The sequence below is a fragment of the Spea bombifrons genome, chromosome 3 (assembly GCF_027358695.1).
Source record: "Spea bombifrons isolate aSpeBom1 chromosome 3, aSpeBom1.2.pri, whole genome shotgun sequence".
NCBI lineage: Eukaryota > Metazoa > Chordata > Amphibia > Anura > Pelobatidae > Spea > Spea bombifrons.
Window position 1 is genome coordinate 29467538 of NC_071089.1, and position 27442 is coordinate 29494979.

Here is a 27442-nt window from a genome sequence, read left to right on the forward strand (position 1 = left end):
AGGACTCATTCCATAACAGGTAAGCTGAAATCTTTTACCATTAATAATAATGAATATTAATAATGAAATAGAGGAATGGCTTCTTTAGTATTGTTCAAAATGTTCTATTTGTTCCCTGATTCAACCCAATGGCTTTTTATTAATTAAATTGCAAAATAAGAGTATGCTTACAATAATGTGATGTCTAGACAGACAAATTGTCTTGACATACTTCAAACTATGAAGAAAATGTAATGTCTGTTCTATTTCAGCTTGTACTAAGGGCAAACTATTCTGTAAATGGATAGTAACAAAAAAAATCCTTTGTGGAGTTTTTGTGCTGGGCTTCTCATTGTACGGCAATTATCTGCAAAATTATTAAATTAAAGGGTGTGATGGTTTCTACATTTGTTAAAGTAAAACTTTGATACATTTTCTGCAGCATTTCTGGAAACAAGTTTGATCCTTAGGCATGGTGAGATCTTATCCTTCCTAATAGTCCCAGTTTCCGTGGGGCATTCGTGATTTTTGGGCACCGCGCTGTTGTCTTGTAACTGTTCATTGAAGCTCCCAGATTGCCTTCTCTCGGCTCTAGCCTCACAAGGCTGCAATTCAGGTAAGTTGGGCAGGTGTCAGGCACGGGCAAGCAGGACTGGTCAATAAGCGTGATACGATGAACCATGGCAGGATACGGACTTTGGATACAAGACCACGGAGCAGACTTCTGATAGGGGACCATGGAGCAGACTTCGGATAAGGGACCATGGGGCAGACTTCAGATAGGGGGACTCCTCAGACGAGGAACACAGATGGCAGCCCTCAGACAGGGCACACGTAGTCAGGCAAGCCGGGTCAATATGAGGAGATCACAGGAACAAAAGCCAAATCAGAAGCAGAGAGCAAGGTCAGGAGAAGCCAGGTCAGCACCAGGAGATCACAAGAGCCAAATCCGAAACCAAGATCAAGGTCAGGAAAAGTCAGGTCAAAACAGTTGGACTCAAACAGAGAATTGCTAGGAACAGAACAGGACCAGGAAGCAGAGAAAGAGCAAACATGAATACACTACAATGCAAAGGCCCAGACTGAAGGGCAGAGCAGGCAAGGGCAAGGCTACACTCAGGTAACATGGCTCATCTGTCCCAAGTAATTAGAAAGGGGTGCTCCTGAGAGGGAAGGGTGGCCACTAGTGACAATGAATAATTATCACATAGTCCAGGCTGGCAGGGTGGAACCCTGACACCAGGTGACCTCTTCTGACCCAGCCCCACTCTTCCCTGCTTCTTGCCACATCTCAACACATGCATCCCAATTCAAGCAACTTGAATGTTGGAGGGTATGAAATCTGTCCATGTTTTAGAAAACATAATCTACACCTCACAAGTAGCCACAGTGTGTTGCTCAACATAATGGGAGATGTGTCTGTCACAAAGTTTGAAAAGTGGCCATACACTAAGAAAACTAGTTTTTCAAAGTTTGCGCTAGAATCACATATATTAACATTTATATAATCACAAGGTCACCTTGTTATAAAGCATCACTTTCCCTTTAACTAATGGAATACCATTCATTAGAGAAATATGCTTATATTTTCAAAATTACTATTTTAACTCATTTTCCAGATAAGAGATTAAAACATGTTGTTTGGCAAAGCACTGTCAGCTCCTTTACCGGCTAATGAGTACAATTACTTTCTTCTGTTCTAAAATAACCCAAACATGGAAAATTATTTCCAAAATACTAGAACGAGTTCCGTTTGATCAAGATAAAAGGCATAAGGGGGAAATGTTAAATCTGCCACTTAATGGCTTGGATATGTTATCTAAACCATAGTGACTGAAGATTAGATTTACTTTAGATTCATTAATGCTCGGCAAACTTCAACACATCAGTCCACACCAATTAACAACAAACATGTTTAATGGGAAAATGGCAAAAAATGTCATACTGTGAAATGGAAATTTCCTTAAGATAACACTAAAAATTTTACTTTAAAGCTCCTTACCAGTAAGTGAATATCGGACATAAATGCAAAATTAAAAAAGAGTAATGGTCGGTAAATGTGACACAATATAAAAGCTTTATTTTTTAATAAAAGTCTGGAAAATCTCCATTTGTATGATACAACCTAATTAAAGAGTTACCCCATCACAATGATAAAAATAGGCAAGTCAGCACTTTATAACGCCATTAACATTTCGAGATCAATTTGCTAAAGAGTTTGCAGGAGAGTTGTATAATTCATAATGATTCACCTCTACCTTTTCATCTTACGCAAAAGTCAATATTCTGTACAGCCATTTTCATACTTATTTTGGTGACTTGAGGCTCAGAAAAAAAAAGTAATACAGCTTTCTGGCTCCAGAACAAGGTTTCTGGAAGGCATACGTTTTAAAACATTTATGAGTGTACAGAAGTGGGAGATCCCTGTTCAGTATAAATTAAAAAAGGCTATCGCTGACGGCTGGCACCTGAAACAGCATAAAGAACTGGGTAATAAGATTCTAGCGGTAATGTATGTAAATGAATGTGTTATGACATATTTAGTAAGAACTAGCTTCCGTTAGAATTATCACAGAGCTTGTGCTCAGTACAGGAGCAAGACTGAATGAGTAAGGGTGTATGAGAACTAATATAACAGGGTATATATGCTAGAGCTAAGACAATAGAGCCAGAACACATAGAAATAGCTAATATACAGCTGATTTCAAAAAGAAAACAGCACAGTATTTAGAAAACTTATTTTTAATCTAATACAAGAGAATATAACGACATGGCTTCAATATGTAGGCAGGTCTACTGATATATATCAAGGTGCAGCAATTTATCAGTATGTCACAAAAGAGACATTGTGAAAATCACTTTAAGGAACTTTGAGTACAGAATTAATGTTCCAACCTGACAGCAGATGCTACTGAAGTCCAGATCATATAGAACCAAATCAGATCTGAGGCTACCATCTGACAAATCAGCCATGGTCAGTAAATTGCCGTTCTCTGTTTTGTTTTTTAATTGGCAATAATCTAAAGTAAATCACCTAAAACTATGTTTTTTGTGTTGCTCTACTAGATGAGGAGTCAGATAAAATAGCCGCTTGCTTTAGCTTTAATAGTTACAGTTTGAAATGAGCGTTAAGGAGTTGTAGATCACAACTCGACTATGCATTCAACACATTCAAAATAACTAGTAACTTTAGATGTTGTTTTAAAGAGATTGATGCATTGACGTGAATGTTTAACAATAAACATCTGAAAAGGTGGTAGGTAGCAGGTGCATCTATTTGTTTTTGTTAATGGTGACTATATCAGCCTTCTTATCTGAGGTTAAGTGATCCAGCAACAGACAAAAGATCCAGTAGTATTTTCGTGTTGTTGTTATTTTTGTCCTTTCTCCCTGGGATTTAATGTCCTTAAATTACCTGGATGTAACTGAACTGCATTTTTCTCTTCAATTTTACATTGGAATTTTGGCCACAGATGGGGGAAAGTCTCAAACTCCGCTTGGCAGCATAACCAATAAAATCATTTCTACATGTTTCAAATTTTATTTAGATCTTTTTTTCAGTTTTACCACAGAGCGGAGTTTAAAGTATTTCCAAAGTTCTCCAACCAAGATTTTGCAAACAAAAGGTGTATTGTTACACAATATAGAGATGGAAATAGTACCACTACTTCTATACACATGCTTGCACAGACAATCTCACACATGTATGTGTAGGTATGAAGGTTACTATATACATATTGTTTTAAGTCATGGCTGATTTGCCCATTGCGTATGTCTAGGCAGACTAGGTTCGTTGACATGTCATCAGGTTTGTCAGACATATTCCAGTCTATCACACAGAGAAGGAGGTAGTTGCATTAGGCCTTCACGATACATTTGGGCGAACAAGGTTTTTCTCAGCTGCACACAATGGTGTTCTAAGAAGTTGGGGCTCTCTCAACATCAATGAGTCAATGAAGGTCAATATGGCCGAGCTATTATGAGAACCTGCAGAACACTCACTTTCTATCACCAAATGATAAGGTCTCAGAAGACCCCTTATGAAACCGGTGTTTCTTCCCCCAACCCATCCAAACCTTTCCCATGCTATAAGGCAATTTATTCTGACGGGAGCTAATTCTGGTATTATATACAGTAGCAGCACTTTGATTAAGGCACAACACAAACTATATGTTATGTTCATGTATATAACATATTCAATAATAATGGGGAGGAGTTCTTTCTTTTTAATAACACAAAAGGCAAACTGGCATGCAGAGACAACACACACACACAAGAATGTAGACTTTGGCACTGAAATGAACAAAAACAGACAAAAAAAACCTCTAGGAACAATGTACTGTTTGAATGTGTACTGAAGTGATGCCAGACATATTTTATATATGATCTTCATAACATGGTAACGAACAAGTATTATATTATAAACAGAACCACAAGCAAGCGTGCCAAAAAAAATGCTACCTCCAGACAAAACAATTGCAAATAGAGGGTAAGGAACACGCCAAAAGTGTTAAACAATGTATACAGTATATCTAAAACATGTGGCCACCGGCATATTGGAAAAATAAAATAATTCTTATTTTGCGCCCATCCCCCATTGTTTCTCTATTTTCATGTATGTCCCCTTCTAAAAATGAACATAGATCCCACTGTATTAAATCATTAGCGTCTGCCCCGCTAATAAATCTTTTTGAATAATGTACAGCCCTCGTCAATAAAGAAAAGTTGTAAGACGCTGATGCAGAAGATAGTTGGTGGTCTCAAATTATACATAATGAAGCTTAAAATTGCTGAATGAAGACAGGTAAAAGAACATTAATTTGAAACTGAAATAAAATCACTTATGCATTGATTTTTAACAATTGGATCATCCTTTTCATAAATATGAAATCTATTTATATGTTGATGATGCTGTATTCATGAAGATTTTTTTCTCAAGTGGTAGATATCTACCAACATCTTTCATCTGACAATTATGGTAGTTTTTTGTTGTTTTTTTTCTTCTTCTTCTTCTTAAAGCAACTACATACAGCACACTGGAATATATTAGTCTTTAAAATGCCATCGGTAAGTGATTAACAGAACAAGAAAAAAAAAAAAGAAAAAAAACATTACCTGAGTCTGCATCATAGCTCTTTCAACACGTCGAGTACTTCCTTTTTCCAATTTGGTCCTTAGAATTAGTGAACTGGTTTGGATGGCCCAGAATTTTGGTTGTGAAAGCAAACACTGAAAATAGAGATCAGAATTAAGAAAAAGACATGCAGAGTGCTAGATGAAGGGCAGATAAAAACCATCCCATTCTTAAAATAAAATATACAAAACAGAGCACATTTTTTAACAATTCATATGTATGGAATCAGTCCTTAGATTTCTTGGTGGGATGCGAAATGCTTAGCTTTCAGTCACTTTGCCCACAACCAGGTAGAAATGACATCTAGTACGATACGTGCAAAAATTTTAGGAAAAAAAGCTGGAAAGTAATGCTTTCAAAAATAGACTTGTTAATGATTTTTTTTTATCATATAACAAGATGCAAAATGAGTGAACATAAAATCAATTCAATATTTGGTGTGATCAACCTTTGCCTTCAAAACAGCAGCAATTCTTCTAGGTACACTTGCACAAAGTCAGATATTTTGTAGGCATATGGTTAGGTGAATGATTAAACAATTATACCATATAGACGCTAATGACATCAATTAAATATATATATTATAGGTTGAAACGCAATCATTAACTGAAACAAAAACAGCTGTGTAGGAACTGGGTGAGGAACAACCAAACCCCCGGAAGACAGTCTAGTGTTAAGTCATATGCAATGGCAAGACTGAGCACAGCAAGAAGACACAAGGTAGTTACTCTGCATCAGCAAGGATTCTTCCAGGCAGAAAATTCAAGGCAGACAAGGTTTTCCATATGTTCATGGAAGACTTGCGGCCAAAAAGCCATACCTCCGACGTGGAAACAAGGTCGAGTGACTGAAGTATTCATGAAAACACAGGAACTAGCAACAGGTGCTCCAGGCTGATGAGTAAAAATTTTAAGTTTGGCTTTAGCGGAAGGCCATTTGTTCGCCGAAAGGATGGTGAGCAGTACAAGAATGAGTTTTTGCAGGCAACAGTGAAGCACAGTGGAGGTCCCATGCAAGTTTGGGGCTGCATTTGTGCAAATGGATTTCGGGATTTGTCCTCCTCAATGCTGAGAAGTACAGGTAGATACTTATCCTTCATGTTACACCATCAGGGAGGTATCTGATTGTCCCCAAAGTTATTCTGCAGCATGACAACGACCCCAAACATACAACCAAAATCATTGAGAACTATCTTCAGTGTAAAGAAGAACAAAGAGTCCTCTAAGTGGTGGTATGGCCCAACAGAGCTCTGATCTCAACTTCATGGAGTCTGTCTGAGATTAGGCGACTGTTTGTTCCATTTTATATTTATCTCTTTGAATTATTCCATTGGGGCTCCTGAAATAATTTTAAAATACACAGATCAATCTCTGTTGAGCCGGGTCACAAATCAGACCCTATCCTTCCAATTTGTATTATTAAAGTAAAATCAGTAAAAGGTGGACAACTGATATGTACAGCCCTGTACATTTATACTATTGTTCGTGACACGGTCCCTAAGCATCAGACTGGGTTGTTAAGTGGCAACATCTTAATTTTCACCAGGAACACTTAAATTGTCCTGTGACGCAAAAGCAGACACTGTCGTCATACAAACTGAAAATCATTGTATGTTGTTTTTATGTAATTAAATATCATAGAAGAGAATAAAACGACAGATGCAATAAATGTTTTGTGTAAGTGGAACAGCACCTTTACAGGGACTATGCTTTATAGAATAAATGCAGAAAGCACTATACTAAGCAGCATGTCTTCCAGTGTATAACAGGACATGTGCGTAATGCCCGATGAAGTACAGGAGGAATGGCAAGGCAAGCATATATTCTTTTTGGGGCCTATACATCTCCAAGGCTTTTTGTTCAGTACAATCTATAGATTCTGTTATGACCTTAATTACAAGAGCTTTCAGGATTCTTTCATACAAGCACAACAGGGACCCTTTAAGAATTGTCTATAAATAAGGGTTTATAGCCATCCGACCTTTTTGTTCATTAGCTGAGCGGAAATTCCCAACAATTCAAATGCAGCCGAAGCTCTCGTGTGATTGAAATGGTTAAAGCCTATGTGTTAACGCTGTGCAGTCACTTTTCAGTCATCTGAATCACTGGCAGTCAATGGGTGGTTTCCGTTATTGGATTTTCACTGCCCTTCCTAGGGTGTCAACTGTTCCTTGCCATTACACTCCCCATGGGACACAGAGTCATCCATAAGGCAGGATGCACTTTTAAAATGCAGACTCCGAGGGAAAAAAAGGATTTATGTCACTAAGAGATAAATCTATGAGATAAATCCTCCTAAAGGAAAAGGAAAAGCACATCTGTGTTGGGTGAAATATACAAAGTTTAATGCCTAACTCCCATTAAAGAGACATTCCAGTGTCCCATGCAGTCCCCACTCAATAAATCCATATGAAAGTACTTTCATTTACATTAACTGAACGTGCAAAAACAATAAAATCACAAGTACAGCATAACATTCTTCCATAGTCTAATATCTTCTGCACTGAAATCAATGGGAGCGTTTTCCATGCATGCATGCGCTGTTGCTGAATGGCAGCAGTTATATCACATGTTTGGCTGAACATATCTCCTGCATGGCAACTAGCTGGGGCAAGGGGCAAATCCATGGGGGGGGGGGGTGCTGCAGAATCCATCCATGGATGGACACAGTGGGAAAAATATGAAGGGACCACTTCAATCATATACATTAAAGTGCAGATGATGGCTGAAGTTGGCCATTAATGCATGTTCCTTTTTACTTGATTTCAAAAAGTGTCTACAACGAACACATATAATACTAAAGAGCATATAAGAACACACATCGGTATCTTCGAAAAATGCTAACTTATGTATAAATGCAAAATATTACTAAATGTGTCACCGGCCATGGAGATGGCCGAATCATGATCTTAAAATGCTTTAACATAGCAGGGAAGATATGTACGACATTTGTGTTACTTGGTTTCGGATATCACACTAATCCTAAACAATAGGACTCGATTTCTAACTTTAATTAGAAATAGTGTGAAGTAGTGTGCTACTTTTTTTGAGACTAGGAGGGGATTAGGTAAAAAAAAATATATATTTTTAGTTAGTAGATTCACATTTCTAAATAGAACACCCAGTTAAAACAGTCGCATTTAATGTGATCTCGCTAAATGAGATATTGAAGTGGCACAAGATGCACATCTGCGGGACAACTTAGGCAGATGCTTTGGTCCATTGGAATCTAAAACACCGGAATTCAGCGCTGGGGATCACTGCAGATTCACATGTCTAGACTGAAAACGCGTCTACGTTCTAACTTTCAGGCACCGTATCAGTAACCATGGCAACACTCATAGCTGGCCCTAAGCATTGCCTGCTAGGAAATAGCCCTGTCTAAAAGAACGTAAAACATCCAAACAGACAGTTTTATAGTCAAGCTCCATGTCTTACTGCACGTTAATATAGCTCCATACATGGGAGAACAAGGTATTGATTAAAGTTTCATGCCGTAATTGCATATGGCATTGTTAGAAAGCCAATTCATTCAGATCTTGGTTTAGCAATCACCGGGCAGTCTGAGTTCTCACAAAAGAACGTAGTGTTATTTATTAGTTTCTTGTGGTACAATAAAAAGTCAGTTTTCTTGTGACAAAAGCATCTTGTCCGCCTACACACTTAATAAAAGAAAAAAAAAACATAAAAAAACAGTAGGCATGTGGGTACACAACACAGAGATTCACAGGCTCTGCCTATTCTTCCCAGAGAGAAAGAAGCTTCTAACCATGCAAAGCATCGCCTGAGGAACAGTGTATAATGGGAACGCCCTATAATCATCTGTCACCTATTACCCTATTCATTCCAAAACTTTTTGTCATGCACTAGAAAGAGCAGAATAAACGCTTCAGTTTCCTACCGCTACATGATCACAAATCTTATTAAAGAAAACCCAGAAATGTTTCCAAAAACATAGAATTTGACGGCAGATAAGAACCATTCAGCTCATCTAGTCTGCCCATGTTTCCTGATGTAAGGGGTTTAAACCCCTATAAATCTTTGGTCAGGTCCTATAGTGAGGAAAGCTTTATGTCTCATGCTTGTTTGAATTCCATTACTTGTATTAGCCACCACTGCTGCTGGGAGCCTGTTCAATTTATGCATTTACCCTCTGAGTAAAGTAGAACTTCCCTACGTTACATCTAAACCTCTGGCCTTCAAGTTTTAGACCATGACCTCTTGATCTAACATTGCTCCTCCTTTCAAATAAGCTTGCCTCCTGTACTTTGTTAAATCCTTTTTAAGTATATGAATGTTTCTATTGCACCCCCTCTGTCTTCTTTCCTCAAATATATACATATTAAAATCATTTAATCTTTCCTGATAAGTTCTGAGATATTAGTTTCTGTAGACTGTACGCTTCCTACATCAATATCCTGTAGAGCCATCTTTAGATATATTGTGCCAATGGTCATCACGCTGTGCCCTACACCACACTGGGATAAAAGTAACATCTGTTGTGGTTTCTTGAGGTGTGTGAGCACTGACCAGACAGACTTTAAAGACGGCCTGGGGTCTTGTTATGGCAAATCCAAGACTTTTGGTAAAGAGATCATACAATGACAAGCCTTGATCTGCCCATCTATTCCATAAGACAGTGCCTATAAATCAAGTGTCTCAGTGCAAAAACCAGAAGAGATTTTGTTTTGTTTTTTACAGTCAAGCACGCACAACAGTGTTTCCTATGCGTACAACACTAATGTAGTAATGTCCTATAGTGTACAAAAAGAAAATAATCTAGTATTGAGTTGCGCTTGGAACCAGGTGGTCCTCAGCGGTGGTTTTATTACCTTGTGTCCAATGTATTACCGTATATCAAATTATTTATGTATCTATAGGCATACAGCTCTCATCATCAAATCAAGGACAATATGGCTTTAGATTTTTAACCGGTACAGTTTTCTTCTGGCTATGTCCATGTACTGGGCATATATTTTTTAATTTTCCTTTAGCAGAAGCATCAGGAAAGAGAAAACTTGTGTCATTTTCACATTACTAATGTTAAAGTATGGACAGCTGCAATGGCTTTCAAATGCAGATATACACATGCCAGGAACATACATATGTGTACTAAGTTGAATTTCTTATTTTCTTGGCTAAATGTAAACAGACAAATGCTGAGTAATTTCACATATATTCCAAGAATCACAAACATGTCCATTTCCGTACATTTCTGTATGCGATCCACAATGCTGCATGCCTGAACAGCAGATGTTCTCTGCACTGTCCAGTGGATAACATTTTACTCTTACACCTGTACAGAATATCCATGATTTCTTATGTCATATAACAAAATAAACATATATTTTTAAGTTATGGAATGAGGGCCATGTTCACCACAAAGCAAAATGACAGCTGTCTAGGCCCAAAAATCCTGAGGAACATATCCACAGTTGTCTCTCTCTGTCTTTAAGTGACCTGGTCGTGTGTGCTAGGGTGTGATTAGAAGCAGAAAGGAGTCTGCATCGGTCTGCTTAGCAGAATGCTCCTTTTGTGTGATCAGATGCAGGTAAGTATGGGCAGTTAAGTAATTGCTAGATACATTTCAGAGATGATAATATATGTCGTAGTTGGGTAAAGACACAATACACAGAAATATTTGATTGGTGTAAACAAATATATGCATCATGGATCTAAATGATATCACATTATATACCAGGATCCTCTCTGCTCATACATTAAATGCCTTGGGCAGTAGGTACTGAAATAAGCATCAAATGACAAGGATTATGTCATAGGCTGTGTTCCCTCAACCCTGAGATTCAGGTTGATATGATGTTAAATAATTACATTCTTGAGAGTGAAGAAGATAAAATCTGTACTGGCCATTTAGGCTTGTGTCTTCCAGGTGATACTGCCCATGGGGAAGCTAACAGAGCGATGCCCTTTGATGTCAGCTAATTGGATGATTACACATAGTAATTTATACTCACATTTGCGTAATGCAGTGTAAATACAGGCTTGACTCTCATCAAAATATATTACATCATAATTTATATTTAAAGTTCTAACCAACTTTGTGGAAAATGGTAAATCTACAGGGATTAGAGAGATTATCTAGGCTTCTCCAGACAAACATTACTTCCAGTTTTGGGTGTCTACTTTGACACATTAATTGATCCCAGATATGCTTCCGTTTCTCCATCATGACAGGAAAGAAGGATTTCCACACCATGGGATGGTCACTGTCAGTTGCCCAACTAACAGAGCCAATATAGTTTGTAAGAGAGAAAAAAAAATTGTTTTTAAGCATATTAAAATGAATCATTCAAAATGTTTTTATACATAAATTGCTCAAATTTAGTGATTGCAAAATGCACATTAATACGTATTTGTCTGCAAAACATTTTTTTTAACGAAAAGTTGCTCCCAATGTGTGCCTGCTCCTAAACAATGCATGAGCATAGCTCTGACTACATTTCAATGAGAACGACTATGGTCATAAAGGAAAAACATTAAAAAAACAAAAAAACGGGATATATTGCCTACATATAAACTGATCTGTGACTGTAACTGAGAAAGTTACCCATCTCGATATTTATTTTTTGTTTTTGATATTTGCACTTTACATGCAATTTTAATAAACAAGTAAAAGGTCAAAAAAATGTGCTCCATGATGGTAGCTAAAAGTAGTTGATTCAATGATATGTGTATCTCTCATAACCACAACACAGAGTGCACTAATTCCACATCTTAACCCATGTGCTTCTAATAAGAAAAATGCAGTCACAAAGTTCAAAGCGGCTGTGCTGCGGCCGAGAGGTATAAAGGGGTCGTAAGACCGCCTCCGCCGGCGGCCTAATAAAATTAAAGCCGCCGGCGTGCATGCACCGAGAGTCACACTGGCAGCACCTCATTGAGGCTCTTCGTCCTGCCCCTTTCAAGACGTGACGCTCAAGGGGACAGGCTCACAGAACAGTTCCTCGCGACAAGGAGAGGATCATCACGTCGGAGGAGAGCAGGAAGAAAGAGAAACAAAATTGTAAGTATTTTAAAAAAAAATAGCTAGGGGTTAGATGAAAGTGGACCCATATTTAAGGGAGTGGGCAGAGGGTGTGTGGCTGGATTTTGTCATTACAAAATCAATATAAACAGGGGGGTGGCAGTGGGGGCATAAATAGACAAGAGGGTTGTTGGGCATCACATAAATGAATACTAAAGGGGGGACTGGCAGGAGGCATCACAATAACCACTACAAAAGGGGTGGGGGCATCACTACAAAAGGGAGGGCAATACACAAGGTTGTGGGGAGAACACATCAATACTAAAGGGGGGGTTGCCTGGGCATTAATACACAAGGGGCAAACATATAAAAGGGGGGTTAATGATAACTGTTGTGGCTTAGACTGTCCTGGTGTGTGTGTTTGGGTGTCAGTGTGGCAGAGCCTGTCCTAGTGTGTGTGTTTGGGTGTCGGTGTCGCAGAGCCTGTCCTGGTATGTGTGTGTTTGGGTGTCGGTGTGGCAGAGCCTGTCTTGCTGTGTATTTGGTTATCTGTTTCACGGTACTTTACTTACTGTAGGGATAAATTGAACTAGTTAATTTTTACTTATCCAGAGATAATACACCCTCCTTAATTTGTAGTCACTTCAGAAAACAAAACTATCTAGGCCCAGAAATCAGTGAGAGGAAAAGTAAAGGGTTTTGAGTTATTTACTCTATTTCAATCTGCATATTTCATTAAAAAGGATTAGTGGCACTAAATTGTGGCTTCAGGCGTCCCGTGTATGATGACTTTTTTTTAGTGTACTGGTGAACTCCCAATACCATCACATTACATCAATATGCGTTAGAAAACCAGCAGGAAAAGATGGGCATGGATGGTGGGCTGATGCGATGGTGCAACGGGCCACTTGACTAAACTTGCCCCCAGGCTTAAGGCTGCCAGCCCTCCCCTGGGCAAAAACGACCTGCCGCTTTAACTTTGCAAGTTTTATATTTAAACACAGCCAGGTATGGAGTATTATAAATAATATATTTATAATAATATATAATAAATATATTAACAATAATAATAAAAGTAAAATGCACAATAAATGTAATGCACTTGAATCAAACCCCCCCAAAAATCGGCTTCCACAAAACCGGTCCCTGGTGCCAAAAAGCTTGGGGACCGCTGTTCTATAGGAGTGGTGTGTTCATAAACTCTATTTAATTCCTAAGCCAGCGCCATATAACGTAGCAGAAAAAGATCACTGTGGCTTCTGTTTTATTCTTGCTGCCTATGTGTTGGACTAAACAATCTCTAGTATACTATGCTTTTTTCTTTTTTCTGTGCATGTGCAGAGTGTTTATCAATGATATCAGCTTTATAAAGGTTGTTAAATTTCTCCAGATTTTGTGAATTATAGACAAAATGGACTAAAAGGTATATGGAAATACTTGGTTGAATTACTGAGTAGAAAATTGATTTTCTAGAATCCATGATTGCAATTTAGGCAATGAAATTGAATTGCTAACCATGCATTTTCAACCACCATTAACATCAGTTAATGTTCAAACTAGTTGTTGATTTGAGCCCAATATCCCTATTAGGGATTTCTGCATCGACAGGCGCGCTTAACATATGCACCCTTGACGTACATTGAAGCTTTCAGAGCTTACAAATGAGAGTTACAGGATAATCAAAGTCCTCACATTATAAACAATTCTTATTTTCCATTTGAATGCTCCAGAGGCACACCAGGAAGTAACACGTTAGTCTATTTAATTGCCAAGTTCCAATGTTTTATTACACCCAAGACACAAGTGGCGACTGACTTTAATAATAAAATACCGTATTTACTTCCTCTGGGGCTTCTATGATGGAGCGCCGGCATCACATGACCTTCCCATGCTCATTCATAGAAGCCCCGGGGGAAGTGACGGCAGCAGCAGCGGAGGTTTCCTGCGAGCATCATGCAGAACTCCACCGGCTGCCACCACTAGACACCGAGGAATCTGAAGCACAGGGGACAAGTCTAGGGAAGCACTGGTAAGTTGGGGAGGGTAACACTGGCATATGGGGGGTATAAGGGCTTTCTGAAAGCAGAGTGGCATTTAGGGGTTAAAAGGAATATCAGGGAGGCAGAGTGGCATTTAGGGGTTAAAAGGAATATCAGGGAGGCAGAGTGGCATTTAGGGGGTTAAAAGGATATCAGGGAGGCAGAGTGGCATATAGGGGGTTAAAAGGAATATCAGGGAGGCAGAGTGGCATATAGGGGGTTAAAAGGAATATCAGGGAGGCAGAGTGGCATATAGGGGGGTATAAGGCACATCTAGGGGCAGATGTGCATAACTGGGGGCAGGTTGGCAAATAAAAGGAAACAAAAACAAAAAATGCATTTTTCTCAATCATAGTTTTTATCAAATATGAAACATAGTTTACATGTGAATTAATATTCACTAGTAGAACTTATTTCTTATAGGGTAGTCTAATATGCAGGCTTTTTTCCCTCCTAAATTAATATTCAAATTTTGGGGGGTCGTCTTATAATCAGGGTCGTCTTATAATCAGGGTCGTCTTATAATCGAGGAAATACGGTAGATCAAAGGGGAATTGTTTTGTGCCTGCGCTTTTAAATGTTTAAGAGATACAAAAAGAGAAAATCTGAATAAATATTGTCTAATTCATTTAAGATTTTAAAAACATTTTAGCTCAATCACAAGAAGACAAATTATTGAAAGCTAAGCCCTCTTAGGTTGTGACTTGTATTGCAATATATGTGATCTTATCATATGTTAAGATCGCCACCTACCACAACAAAAAAGGACCAGAACACAATTTTTAAACAGAATAAACGCTTGAGAACTAAACCTCAAAAAAACTAAATACAGACGAGTAAAGTAGCACCATATGAGATAAAGCAAAATAGGAAATAGTTCAAAAGTTCAAACTTTCAAGGGGTTCAAAAAAGAAGAAAAAAAAACATAAGTAGTCTTGGACAAGGACCAAGCAGTCAGATGAGATGGGCCAAAATGCTTGTTTGCGCTATCAAATTCTATGCCTATGTCTATAAACAAATGCTTGTAGCTACAATCTCAGATGCTCATAGACAACAGAGAGAAAGACCATGAAAACAATATATAAAGAAGGTCACGGCTTGGGGATCATGATTCACTGTCAAAAAGATGACACAGATTTATTTTGGTCTATAAACAGAAATCAAGTTTTGCTCCAACAGGTGCTAGCTCAGCATGTGCAGAGCAAAGGCCTCCTTGCTCGGCACAGGAAAGGAGAAAGCATGACAAGACTCTGCAGCATTCCCTTCCAACAGACCAGACTACTACTGGTGACAGCATGTGTTCGTTCATAGCTGTGCTTTCACCCGTTTGGAATTCTATATAATTCTATATAAAGGATTTGTTATGTTTATAGCGTGAGCATTGCCTTTTGCCCAATAGGCAAATAAGAACTCCGACGGACGCTTTTATGTGAAAATCCAGTGTTTTTCAACTTTATACCCAATGAAAAAATGTTCCCCCACCAGTCCTTTGTGCTACAAACCTTCCCATGAGGACAACAGAATTTTGTTTTTAAATAACAAATACATACTTTTCATACATTTGACAAACCCAGCTGTTTTCCTAATTTTCTTTATGGGGCTATTTAAAGGGGACACTACAAGCAAACAAAAGTTGTTTTGGTTTAATTTTTTTATACAATTATTTTATTTATGAAAATATTTTACACAATTTCCTGCATATTCACATTATAGCATCGTCAGGGGCATTAATTGACCACTCTTCCCCCAAACAAGACAGCACTAAAACTTCACTTTGTTGCTGTGGGTATTCAAGAATAAAGGTAAATTGGTAATTTATAACTATAAGAGTGGTTGAGTCAGTAAGTAGATGTAGGCATTGCTATGGACATAACTAAACAAAGAAGGTAACTCACGTAACAAGGTTCTGTAAAAGATGCGATGGTGTTTTATGTTCTTTATCATGTTGTTACTCAAAGCACGTAGGCTCAGTTCAGTAAACAACAAAACTTTAAAGGCTTTATATTACGACTGAACATGAATGCACTCTTGAGACATCTGTCTACAATTATGATGGTAAAGATCAAAATTTAGGCCACACATTAATAGCCTGATCAAAAATATAGGAAATTGGGTAAGGCTTATATGTAGGCCAGTACAGTAGTTTTGGTCCCTATGCCCTGAGTATAAAACTTTTATTTATCAGAGTTTTAGTAGCAGGACAAAACAACAAACACTTGCCAAGGAACATTTGTAAGAAAAAGATGAGGCATTCGCTGCATCTCGTTTCCTGTTTTAAAAAAAAGTACACAATGTTTTTCCATATCAGTGATTTTTGAGAAAACACCCATAAAATTTTGTTACAGACCAGATGTTAAGCATATCCAAGCATGATAACAAACATCTCAATAAGTGCTGTCCAACAAGGGGTTGCCTGAATATGGTATAATTTAAAATCATGGGCCAGGTGGCCAGGCCCTATTAGCAGTGCAATACAATTAAATTTATGATGAGTTTAAACAGCCTGAGAGGCAGAGCTTTGGAAAGCTATATTGTGAGCACTGGCTACAAGTCTTTGGCCAAGCACACACATAACAGATTCCTCACCTGGAAACCGTTTGGTCTACATGAGACAAAAGAAGGATTATACGTATTTGTCTATATTATTTGCATGCAGCATGGTCAAATAGGTATGAATGTTTGAGTGGCTAGAGATGTCCACAGGTTTGCCTATACACTAGTGTGTTTATTGTGCTTTTAAGACAGAAAACATTAAGACTTGTTGAAGCAGATGGCTCCTCACTGCTGTTATACATCTATGTTTCTAGTAATGAATGTTGTGTATTTGTGATTCAAAAAGGGCAGACTAGATGGGTCAAATTGTTTCTTTCCTACCATCACTATGTAATCTTACTGCGTATTTTATTACCATAAACATCTGGACATCTCTCACACATTTGTCTGTCTGACTTACAAATGAGGGGCCAAGACTTAAATGAGTAGCTCAATAAATTTGAAGGATCTGTAGGAGGGTCATGGGCTAAAATTGGTTTCTCACTGCACCCCTTAACAATACTGCTTGGATACCATCTAGAAAATCATCTGAACTTACATGGTGTCTAACAAGTTCTGCCATTTTAAGCTTAGCCTAAGCAATCTGTTCTTGGGATTTGACAGAAGGAAAAATTGTCCTGTGGAAGCAGGGCATACATCGAGAAACTCAAAATGTTAAAAAGTATGGCTGGCAATATCCATAAAGTCGCACTTCCCACACCTATTATCATTTTGTCAATAGTAAAGTATTAGATAACGTCCTGATATGATTCACTGGCATGGATACACTTAGGAGCCTTTCGGTGCAAGTGATCATTATTCCAAAACCTCTTATTATAACACTAAAGCACAGAAGAGTCATGGAATAACAAGGACAGCAGTGTACTGATGCATTTATTTAAGTATTTAACCATAACATGGCATGCTTGTCAAGCTACTCTAGGAACATTTTAGTCCAAAAAGTAAGACATTAGTGTAATTTAAAAGTGTTTCCTCGTCTGTATTCTTCTCCATGTAAGACCAATTCAAATCTACTACGTAAATTCTCCAGTGTGGGTCAAAGGGCAGCTGGAGAGCACACTTTAATATTATAAGCTTTGGAATTGGATACGGCACATAAGTCAGCATTACACCTCTCATTTAAAAAAAATACATGTCCTATAGCTGTCATGCTTCTATTTATAGCAAGCGTGGAATTGTACAGCGAGTGTGCATTGTGACCCTTTTGTAGAGCGGAAGTGGGAGGCAACAGAGCTCAATGCTCTCTTTGAAATATTAGAAGTGATCACATAAAAGCCAATGTCATCTCTTTGATGGTATTCATGCATCTGCCAGAACATTGATTTGGAACGTGCTTACACTATCCCTAATGAAACCAGATCTATGTCTGGGATTTAGTATACTGGTTACCAATATCATAGTTATCATGATACCTTTGTTATGCAAACTTTAAGCAAGATTCATCCTACCCACTAGAGTTCCAAGAACTAAGGACCTGGGAAGAACAGCATATAGAGCACAGGACCTCAGTTGTACAACAATGGTCCAATGTGATGACTTTTTTCCAGCCAGACATTAATAATTGGTGAAATACATAAATAAACACAGGCAATTTAATCAATGCTGACAACTCTAAGTAATGCCTATATTAGTACTATAATGTACACAACTATGATTTAGTGGATGGCTGAGGTTGCAGTCGGGAGGCTAAGAATAAACGGAAAACGTTGAGAAACACAAGGTCTACCATCTACAGTACTCATATGTCAATCTGACACCCAGCACACAAGGAAGTCGACAGAAAAACAACAGAGTTAAATGAAGGCTTATCTGAAAGCCTTTCTACTGGATAGCAGCCAAGGTCAATGTGACAGCCTTTTGAGGCACTGCTGTCACTTCCCACTGATTTATGAAGAACCATTTCTTTTATACAGTGTTGCTAGTAAGAGAAAATGCTAGACCCCATGATCTTGGTGTAATAACAGAAGCTTCTCAGACTGATTGCTCTACCACCAGAGACGCATGTAATATGCAGTATACAACTAACTTCCTTGTCATCAACCATAGAGAAATAAAGAGCGATCACTAACAGAGCTTACAAAGTAAAACGTTCCACTAAAATTAGACTGTGCAGCCCAGAAAGGAGCTACTGTCTGTAATTTGTCAAAATTATTACACAATTTGGCTAAGGCCTTGATGTAGAATAGTTTACCTAATTTGGGTGGAAAAGACCTGCACAGTGTCATAACTGGAGGTCACCCTGGCTCTGCCACCAGCCCACCTCTGTAAGTACTCTGTTTTATACTCTTAAGGGATAATATAGCACTGTTGATCATCAGCTTTCGGGACATTGGCTAAATACTTTTTTAAAGTAAGTTTCTGAAAAGCCCCAATGTAAACAGCGCATTAACAGAAGAACACACACACGTGAATCCATTTGGTGACAGTACACATCATACAAGAAAAAGCATAACTAAAATGCTGCAAAAATATTTTTACTGAGTAATTCAATTCCCTTCTTAAGAACACGTTGTCCAAACATGAGTCCTTTCTTCTGGTGTACGAATGCATGGAGTGCTGGATTTCAGAATGCATGGTGGAAACTCTGAATAAGCTTGTACATGCCACATTTGCCTTCAGTTCTCCACACATCCACAACCCCCCTTGATGGCTGGCCCTGCCACTTTATAGACAAAGTGTTGAGCTGAAGACTGGGGTATACCTCATATAGAAACAGGTACTGGGAGCCTTGTGTTAAGTGAGATTTTGTGTTGCTCTTGCTTACTCATATTTCTGTCTCTTATAGAACCCTGCTGTAACTAAACCATGTATGATATATATATATATATATATATATATATATATATAATGTACATACATGACATCTGTCCCAAATTTCCCTGGGAGCAACTGCTCCAGGGTTCCGCTGATTTGAATAGTTGAGACATTTTAGTGCATTTTACCAAATAGCCAGTGTATATTAAGAAGGCATTTTGGCAGCATTTAAACCATGGCTAAATTCCCCCTGTGCTCTATTTATGAGGCTGTTTAGAATAGATGTGTAGACAGGACTGGAGATAACAAAAATACCTATGTGCCATGTAATCTAGATTATAGATCTTTGTAAGGATACTCCTGGAATTTATACCATAAGGAAGCCTGGCAGATGGCTTTGGATTTTGGAAGTTCTGATCAGTTCATCTCACACATACACACAGTTTCTGGTGTTCCAGTTTTACCAGCATCTAAATGATTCTAATGTTATAACGTTTCTCTTTATCATTTTTAGTTCTATGTTGTTTAAAGGTGCTGCTCCACCTAGGGGCCTCTTAAATTCCCTAGATAAATGCTGCATCATGTAAAGACGAGAAAAGAAACCCGTCAGTTAGGGTTTTTTCCCTTTAATGCTCCTTGTCGCATACAAACTGTGTTTAAGTCATTTTACTCCTCCAAAGCCATCCCTTACATATTACATCACAGCAGTCTGACCACCTACAGCTACTGCCACTTGTCCTTTAATGCACATTCATGCGAAAAGGCACAGCTCTAACGATCCACTTTTAAACAGATGGGCAGTGAGTGTGATAGTGTGATTGAGTGAGGTGTCCTGTGTGATAAGAGTGATTATCTGACATTCTGTGATGTCAGAGATCCTGCTGAAATGTTTTCAACAAGAAAATAGTATGTTATTTTTTTTAAAAAAAATGTGCTCATTTCAGATGGATTCTATAGACACAAAAATATTAAAAAGTTATGTTGGAAAAAAACCATCTATGTGGAACAGCACCTTTAATGTGAGTAACATTTACTGGACATAAGTGTCTTCAAACATCATTAACATCATACGGTCAAGTAATATATGAATGTCAAAGTGTTGTTTTGATTTATTTTCTTTATTGGTCTGCAATCAAAATCTCTTCAAAACCACATATAGCATCTGTAGTGAGCAGCAGGGCAACGTCAGGTAGCTTGGACTTTCAGAATGCCTGTGGCGGGTATATTCATTTTCATATATTGTTCATGAGAGCATGACTGCCTTAATAGTTAAGGCAAATTGAAGAGCTATTGCTTTATTATTGAGATCTTAACATAATTTAAGACCCAGAGGATTTTTTACAAAAATTGCTATGTTACAGACATAATTGGTACTAAAAACGGGAAGTTGATTTATAATTTGTGCTGTTTAGATTCCAAAATAAGAAAATATTACATCATGTCGAACTTTTCCATATTACAAGAGCTGTTTTTCTTTTTTCTTTTTTTTTGTAGAACATGCCTCATAAATTGCATAATAAATTATTTTTCAAATTGCTCATACACGACACCCATTTTCCATACCGAGTCTAGTTCAGTTTTGAGGCAGGTAACGTCAAAACATTGCGAGCGCTCAGCAGATCTCAGGTGAATGCATGACAACCATCTAACCAGCCTGCAGATTTGACAATCTACGTGTAGGCTGAGAAGATGACTGCGCACACATACACAAACACAGCATTAACAACAAGCCATTGATCAAAGCAGTCATCTAATGTTAACATTTACCAGCACACAAACATTAAATATAATTTAAAAAAAAAATAAAGAGAGTCCATCTAATTTTTAAGCAAGTTAACCCCTTTCACCCAGAAATAAGATAGTTAGCACGGACAAATATATCTCAGCTTGTCTTGCTTTTACCAAGCAAGCCTGAAGTTTTCAGATTTTTTTTAAATATTTTTTTATTTATTATTTTGGTATTAACTTTTGTTGTAATTCTGGATTATTTGTCGCTACCACTAGATTCTACCAATAAATTGAGATACTTCCAGAGGAACAAATACTACCATTTAAACGTTTGTGGTCACTTGTTTTTGACAGAAAACCAAATGAAAATAACATCAAGCAAATCAGAAGTACAGCTTAGACCAGGCATGTCCAAAGTCCGGCCCGCGGGCCAATTGCGGCCCGCGTTCCGGACTGATGCGGCCCCCAAGTGAGCCACGGGACTTGGCGTCATCAGCCGGCGCAGGGAGAAGGAAAGCGCGAGATCTGGGCTTTCCTTCTCCCTGCGCCGGCACACACAGCCACACACAGCCACACAGCGGTGGGCGCGGCTTCAGTGTTGTGTGCCGGGATCTGACAACAAACCCCGGCGCACAACAGCTGTTGCCGCGCGGATCGCAAGGGAGCAGTATCGGAGGTATTTACCGGACATCCGGCTTAAAATCACTCAAGGGAGCCGGATGTCCGGTAAAGACCTCCGATACTGCTCCCTTGCGATCCGCTCGGCAACAGCTGTTGTGCGCCGGGGTTTGTTGTCAGAAACCGGCGCACAACACTGAAGCCGCGCCCACCGCTGTCCGTGCCCTCTGAACCCCGTGGCCTCGGAAGAAGAAGGAAGAACTGAAGAAGAAGAGGAGCGAAGAGCAGGAAAAGGAGCTGTAAGGAGAAAAGAGGAAAGGTAGGAAAGCATACAGTGAGAGTGGATTGGTGTATGTGTGTGGATTGGTGTATGTGTGTGGATTGGTATATGTGTGGATGTGTATGTGTGGATTGGTATGTGTGTGTGGATTGGTGTATGTGTGTGGATTGGTGTATGTGTGTGGATTGGTGTATGTGTGTGGATTGGTATGTGTGTGTGGATTGGTATGTGTGTGGATTGGTGTATGTGTGTGGATTGGTGTATGTGTGTGGATTGGTATGTGTGTGTGGATTGGTATGTGTGTGTGGATTGGTGTATGTGTGTGGATTAGTATGTGTGTGGATTGGTGTGCGTGTGGATTGGTGTATGTGTGTGGATTGGTGTATGTGTGTGGATTGGTGTATGTGTGTGGATTGGTGTATGTGTGTGGATTGATGTGTGTGTGTGGATTGGTATGTGTGTGTGGATTGGTATGTGTGTGTGGATTGGTGTGTGTGTGTGGATTGGTATATGTGTGTGGATTGGTGTATGTGTGTGGATTGGTGTATGTGTGTGGATTGGTGTATGTGTGTGGATTGGTGTATGTGTGTGGATTGGTGTATGTGTGTGGATTGGTATGCGTGTGGATTGGTATGCATGTGGATTGGTAAATGTGTGAGAGTGATGGGTGTTATGCTGTACCATTTCCAATGTATTTTTCATTATATAATTATGCTCTAAAGTACATCATAACTCCCATCACTCTATACTGTTCTATACAGTGGCAGAGCTGGGAGACAGAGGCCTTGCACCCCCACCGCAGGACTCCTGAAAGGTAAGTGAACTTCAAAGAGGGAGAGGGTAGATAGTTAGGAGGGGTAGATAGGGAGAAGGGAGTGAGAAGGGGTAGATAGGGCAGAAGGGAGCGAGAAGGGGTAGATAAGGCAATCATACTCCTATCATGCCAAGTCTGCGACTGCCTCCTGGAATCTGGGTATGCCTGGGCATGATAGGAATGTGATTGCTGTTAACAATTATATTTATATAATTAAATTATTATATATAAAAAAATTATATATATATATTGTTATTTAATTGTTTTGTCCTATTTTGGTGTGTTACTTACTTTTTTTTATGGTGTGTGTGGGGGGTCATATTCAGTTTCGGCCAGGTAGTTTTAAAGTGTGTGGGGGGGGGTGCCACATACAGGATCCGCCCTGGGTGCCAAATACTCTAGGTACGCCCCTGCCCTCCCCTACACAATTTCTTCATCAGATGCCCTTGTGGCTGTGTGTGCCGGCGCAGGGAGAAGGAAAGCCCAAATCTTGCGATCTCGGACGTCGCTAGATTTGGGCTTTCCTTCTCCCTGCGCCGGCACACACAGCCACAAGGGCATCTGATGAAGAAATTGTAGGCAGTGGCGGAACTACCGGGGTCGCGACTGCGACCGGGCCCTGGAGTTCTGCCAGTCAGGGGGGCCCAAGGGGTGCTGAGCGGTTGCTGAAAAAGGAGAGTGAGAAAGGGATAGATGTGGTATGCCGTTTTCAATAAACGTTGCATAAAATAGTTAATTTGCATTTCATTTTAATGGTTCAGAAAATGTCAGGCAAAATGGTCGGCCCTCGCACATGTTCACCTCATCAAATCTGGCACTCTTCGAAAAAAGTTTGGACATGCCTGGCTTAGACATTGTAGCTGGGAATGGCTGATTGTCACAGAGGCCCTTTATCACTCTCATCACTCCTGTGGCACGTTGTGTTCGCTAATCCAAATTGAAGTTTAAAAGGCTAGTTGATCATTAGAAAAGCATTTTGCAATTATGTTAGCGCATCTAGAAATGTCATTGTTTTACATAAACAGCTAAGTGACCCCAAACTTTTAAACAGTAGTTTACGTTGTTTTCTTTTAGATGCTAGGTAGATGTAATAACTCCACAGAGGCGCTAACGATTGTGTGCCCATAAGCAGATGTACTTCAGTTTCTAGTTTTCCACTAGAATTAGCATTTTTCAATGTTGTATAAGATAATCTTGCCAAAGCACACCATTCTTTACATAATTTATTATCCTAGAAGTAACATACACATACAATATAACCCAACAAATGACCAAACATGGATAACTTTTGTTTTAGGGGATTTGGTACGTTCTAAGATTTTGTGAATGTAATTAAGGTATTAAGAATATCAAGCACGTGTGTTATTTACACAGTTTAATTTACATATAATTACCTGAGCATCATGGAGGAAGGAAGGAAGGAAGAGTCCTAAAAAGGACACTTGGGAGGTAGAGGTACACTATTGTTCAAATGTTTAGGGTCACTTACAAATGTCCTTGGTTTTGAAAGAGCATCACATTTTGTCCATTAAAATAACATGAAATGGATCAGAAATACAGCGTAGACATTGTTAAAGTTGTAAATGACTGTTGTAGCTGGAAACGGCTGAAATATCTTCATAGGCGTACAGAGGCCCTTTATCAGCAACCATCACTCCTGTGTTCCAATGGCACATTGTGTTTGCTAATCCAAGTTTAAGTTTAAAAGGCTAATTAAATATTAGAAAACCCTTCTGCAATTAAGTTAACACAGCTAGAAATGTCCTTATTTTCAATGAAAGTGACCCCAGGCTTTTGAACTTTTGGTAGCGTATATTTACAAATGCTATGGTACAGTCTATGAAAAAGTCACTGATGTTCAAAAATATTAACTCAGAAAATGGTCTGACGGTATGCTTTAGATCATAGCTTTGAGTACACAAAACATTCACTAATCAGCGTTAATTTCTGGCCGGACGAAAACCCCCCCCCCTGTAACAAACACCTGTACAAAGGAAAAACCTCAGGAACAATAAAGGGAAATTAAAATGACTGTGATAATTGGTTAGGCTTGGCTGACCCAGAGGGAAACTACGCAGATAGGTTCAATGATATTGCACAGGCGGTGGATTTTAAAGGCGGGGAGTCCATGTAAAACAATATAGCTTATTTTTTCAATGATTCATTTAGTTTCCTGATAGGGGCCGGTAAAAAACGAGACTTATCGTGTTATCGAACATAAAAATAAAGCACCGGCAACAGCATAGCTGAAAACGTAGCGTTGTAATAACACAGTGGCTGAAAGCCTTGTTAAAAAAAATCACAGCTCCCTTTCACAAAGGATATTTTCTGAAAGTTAATTTCCTTTTCTTTTTATGAGATGGAATATGATCTTCTGTAGATTTTATCAAAATAATCGATGGATATTACTTTCTTTATTGCAACACTGTTGGAAGCAGAAGTACGTCTGTGTCTTTTAAGTTTACTAGAAAAAAATATTTTACTAGTGCGTTTTCTGCGGGGATCCGTTATGTACCTTTGAAAAACTGGTACAGAAGGCTTGCAGAATCTCTAGTACCTTCGATTGTAGCTTAAGTAGACACAGAGGACTGGAAGTGGGGTTTATTCAATAAAGCAGGAGTTTGCAGGAAAGATATGTTTTCAACTTCACTGGCATCAATATGCATTACGAAGGGCTGACCTTGACAGGTTTATATTGGAAAGAGGGTAAGGTGGCCCTGCGATAGGGATAGTTCAATCAGTGATATGACCGGCAAGAACCTCTCTGACTTAACCATGCATTTTAAAGGATCACCCGAACTATACTTAGAAACGTAAAATTTGACAACAGATAAGAACCATACAGTTCATTTAGTCGGCAAATTTCAACTTCGTGCTTGAGAAGCTCATCAAGTTGGCTCCTTATAAAGCATGACGACATCTGTGAGGTGAAAATTAAATTTTCCTTTCAGAGTGAAAAAACCCCAACAGAGATTGGACCTTTGTCTTCCATTTTTCTGCATTGTAAAAGCAGGATGACCCTATGGCTCTTTTTCGGGTGTATCCAACAACTTTTTGCAATATGCAGGTCTATCTGAATTGGACAGACAGAGTCCTTCCCCTCCTGCCTTCACAATAGCTACAAATCAGAAAAGTGCCCGCCATTTCCCTATCCCCTTAAGCAGCCACCTGGTTTGATACAATCTACATGCTGCATTTTGTAGCACAATGCAAGTTTCGATCTATATAGGACTGGCAGACCATTTCTAAAACCAGTTAGTGGTGTTCTGTTTACATTAATAGATGGATTCAGCTTGCCTGTGGAAATGCGTATCACCCAGGGTAGCTTTAGGGGAAAACACAAAATGCCTCATAAAATAATTTGTATGAAAATTACGGTTGAGGCATGGTGCTTATAAAAAAAATAGCGAGGGCTGATACATTCGTATAATTAACCAAGTTATTACTGGTACAGAAGCTGTAATTAGGGAAGCATTTCAGCCTTCTTTATATGAGCATAGTTGTTGAAACTCCCCTATTAATCAATATCCCAATAAACTGTATAAAACATTAGACTAACATCAGTAAAGAAACTCATACTCCATTTTTTTATGATTAACGAATTGAATCTGCTTATCAATGTGTAGCCAAAACCAATCACGCTGTAAAAACAAAAAAATCAAGGACAAGAAGCCACTTACTGAAGTGAATGCCAGCAATTCCTCGTCTGTTAATTTGTGCACTGGGTTGTTCTTCTGGAAATCAATGCTGCAATATGAGAAAAGTGATATAATTGGTTACGAGATAATACAGTTTGGTAAGAAAACATGGCCAGACAACAGACAAAAAAGTAGCATAGCACCGAACTAGGTAGTTAGAATCTGGAGGACATCTTGAAACATTATCTCCTGGATTACTGGTATCCACTCGGTGAATTCACCAGCCAAACACCCCAACCCTCACCCCAACCCCATCCTTGTCACAACACAACCCCATTTCCCCAGGACTGCCATATTTTATACACCTGTCTGGAAATGCCATTTTAAAATACTGTATACTTATGCGTATGGTTGAGGTCGGTACTGTATGTCGCTTACATTTTGTATTTTATTGATACTGTTAAGAATTTTGGAATTAATAAATCACTTTGATGTAACCTACTGGCTGCTCAGCATCTTCAAATTAAATACCAGATGAAATCAGAATAGTCCAAAAAATACATAATATGCACATACTTTTGCTTTTTGTTAACTCTTTTATTATCTCAAAATCACACAAAATTCTGTTACTCTTTTTAGTACAATGCAATGTAGTAAAATAAAAATATACTGCAGTCTGAACAAAGTCAGACTGGTGAATATTTACATTAATAACAATTACCAATAACCTTTGCAAATACTACATACATAAACATATCTATTCACACGCATATAACAGCTGTATGTATGAATATACATATTGAGACATATACATAAACATAAGCATAAAAAGAAAAATGTTGCTTATCTAAAAGAAGTAAACAATGATGTCATTATAAAAACATATGCCTTGAAAGAATATACTACCATGCACGACAATCC

General features: G+C 38.6%; 1 protein-coding gene across 1 annotated transcript in view; it reads right to left on the reverse strand.

Annotated features, from left to right (window-relative positions):
* Positions 1-27442, reverse strand: part of TTC27 (tetratricopeptide repeat domain 27) — a 144550-nt gene that overhangs the window by 36559 nt on the left and 80549 nt on the right. The window contains exons 9-10 of the mRNA XM_053459109.1: positions 26564-26630; positions 5095-5208 (exon numbers count right to left, since the gene is read on the reverse strand). Coding sequence (XP_053315084.1) covers positions 5095-5208; positions 26564-26630 — 181 coding nt within the window. The remainder of the gene's footprint in view (positions 1-5094; positions 5209-26563; positions 26631-27442) is intronic.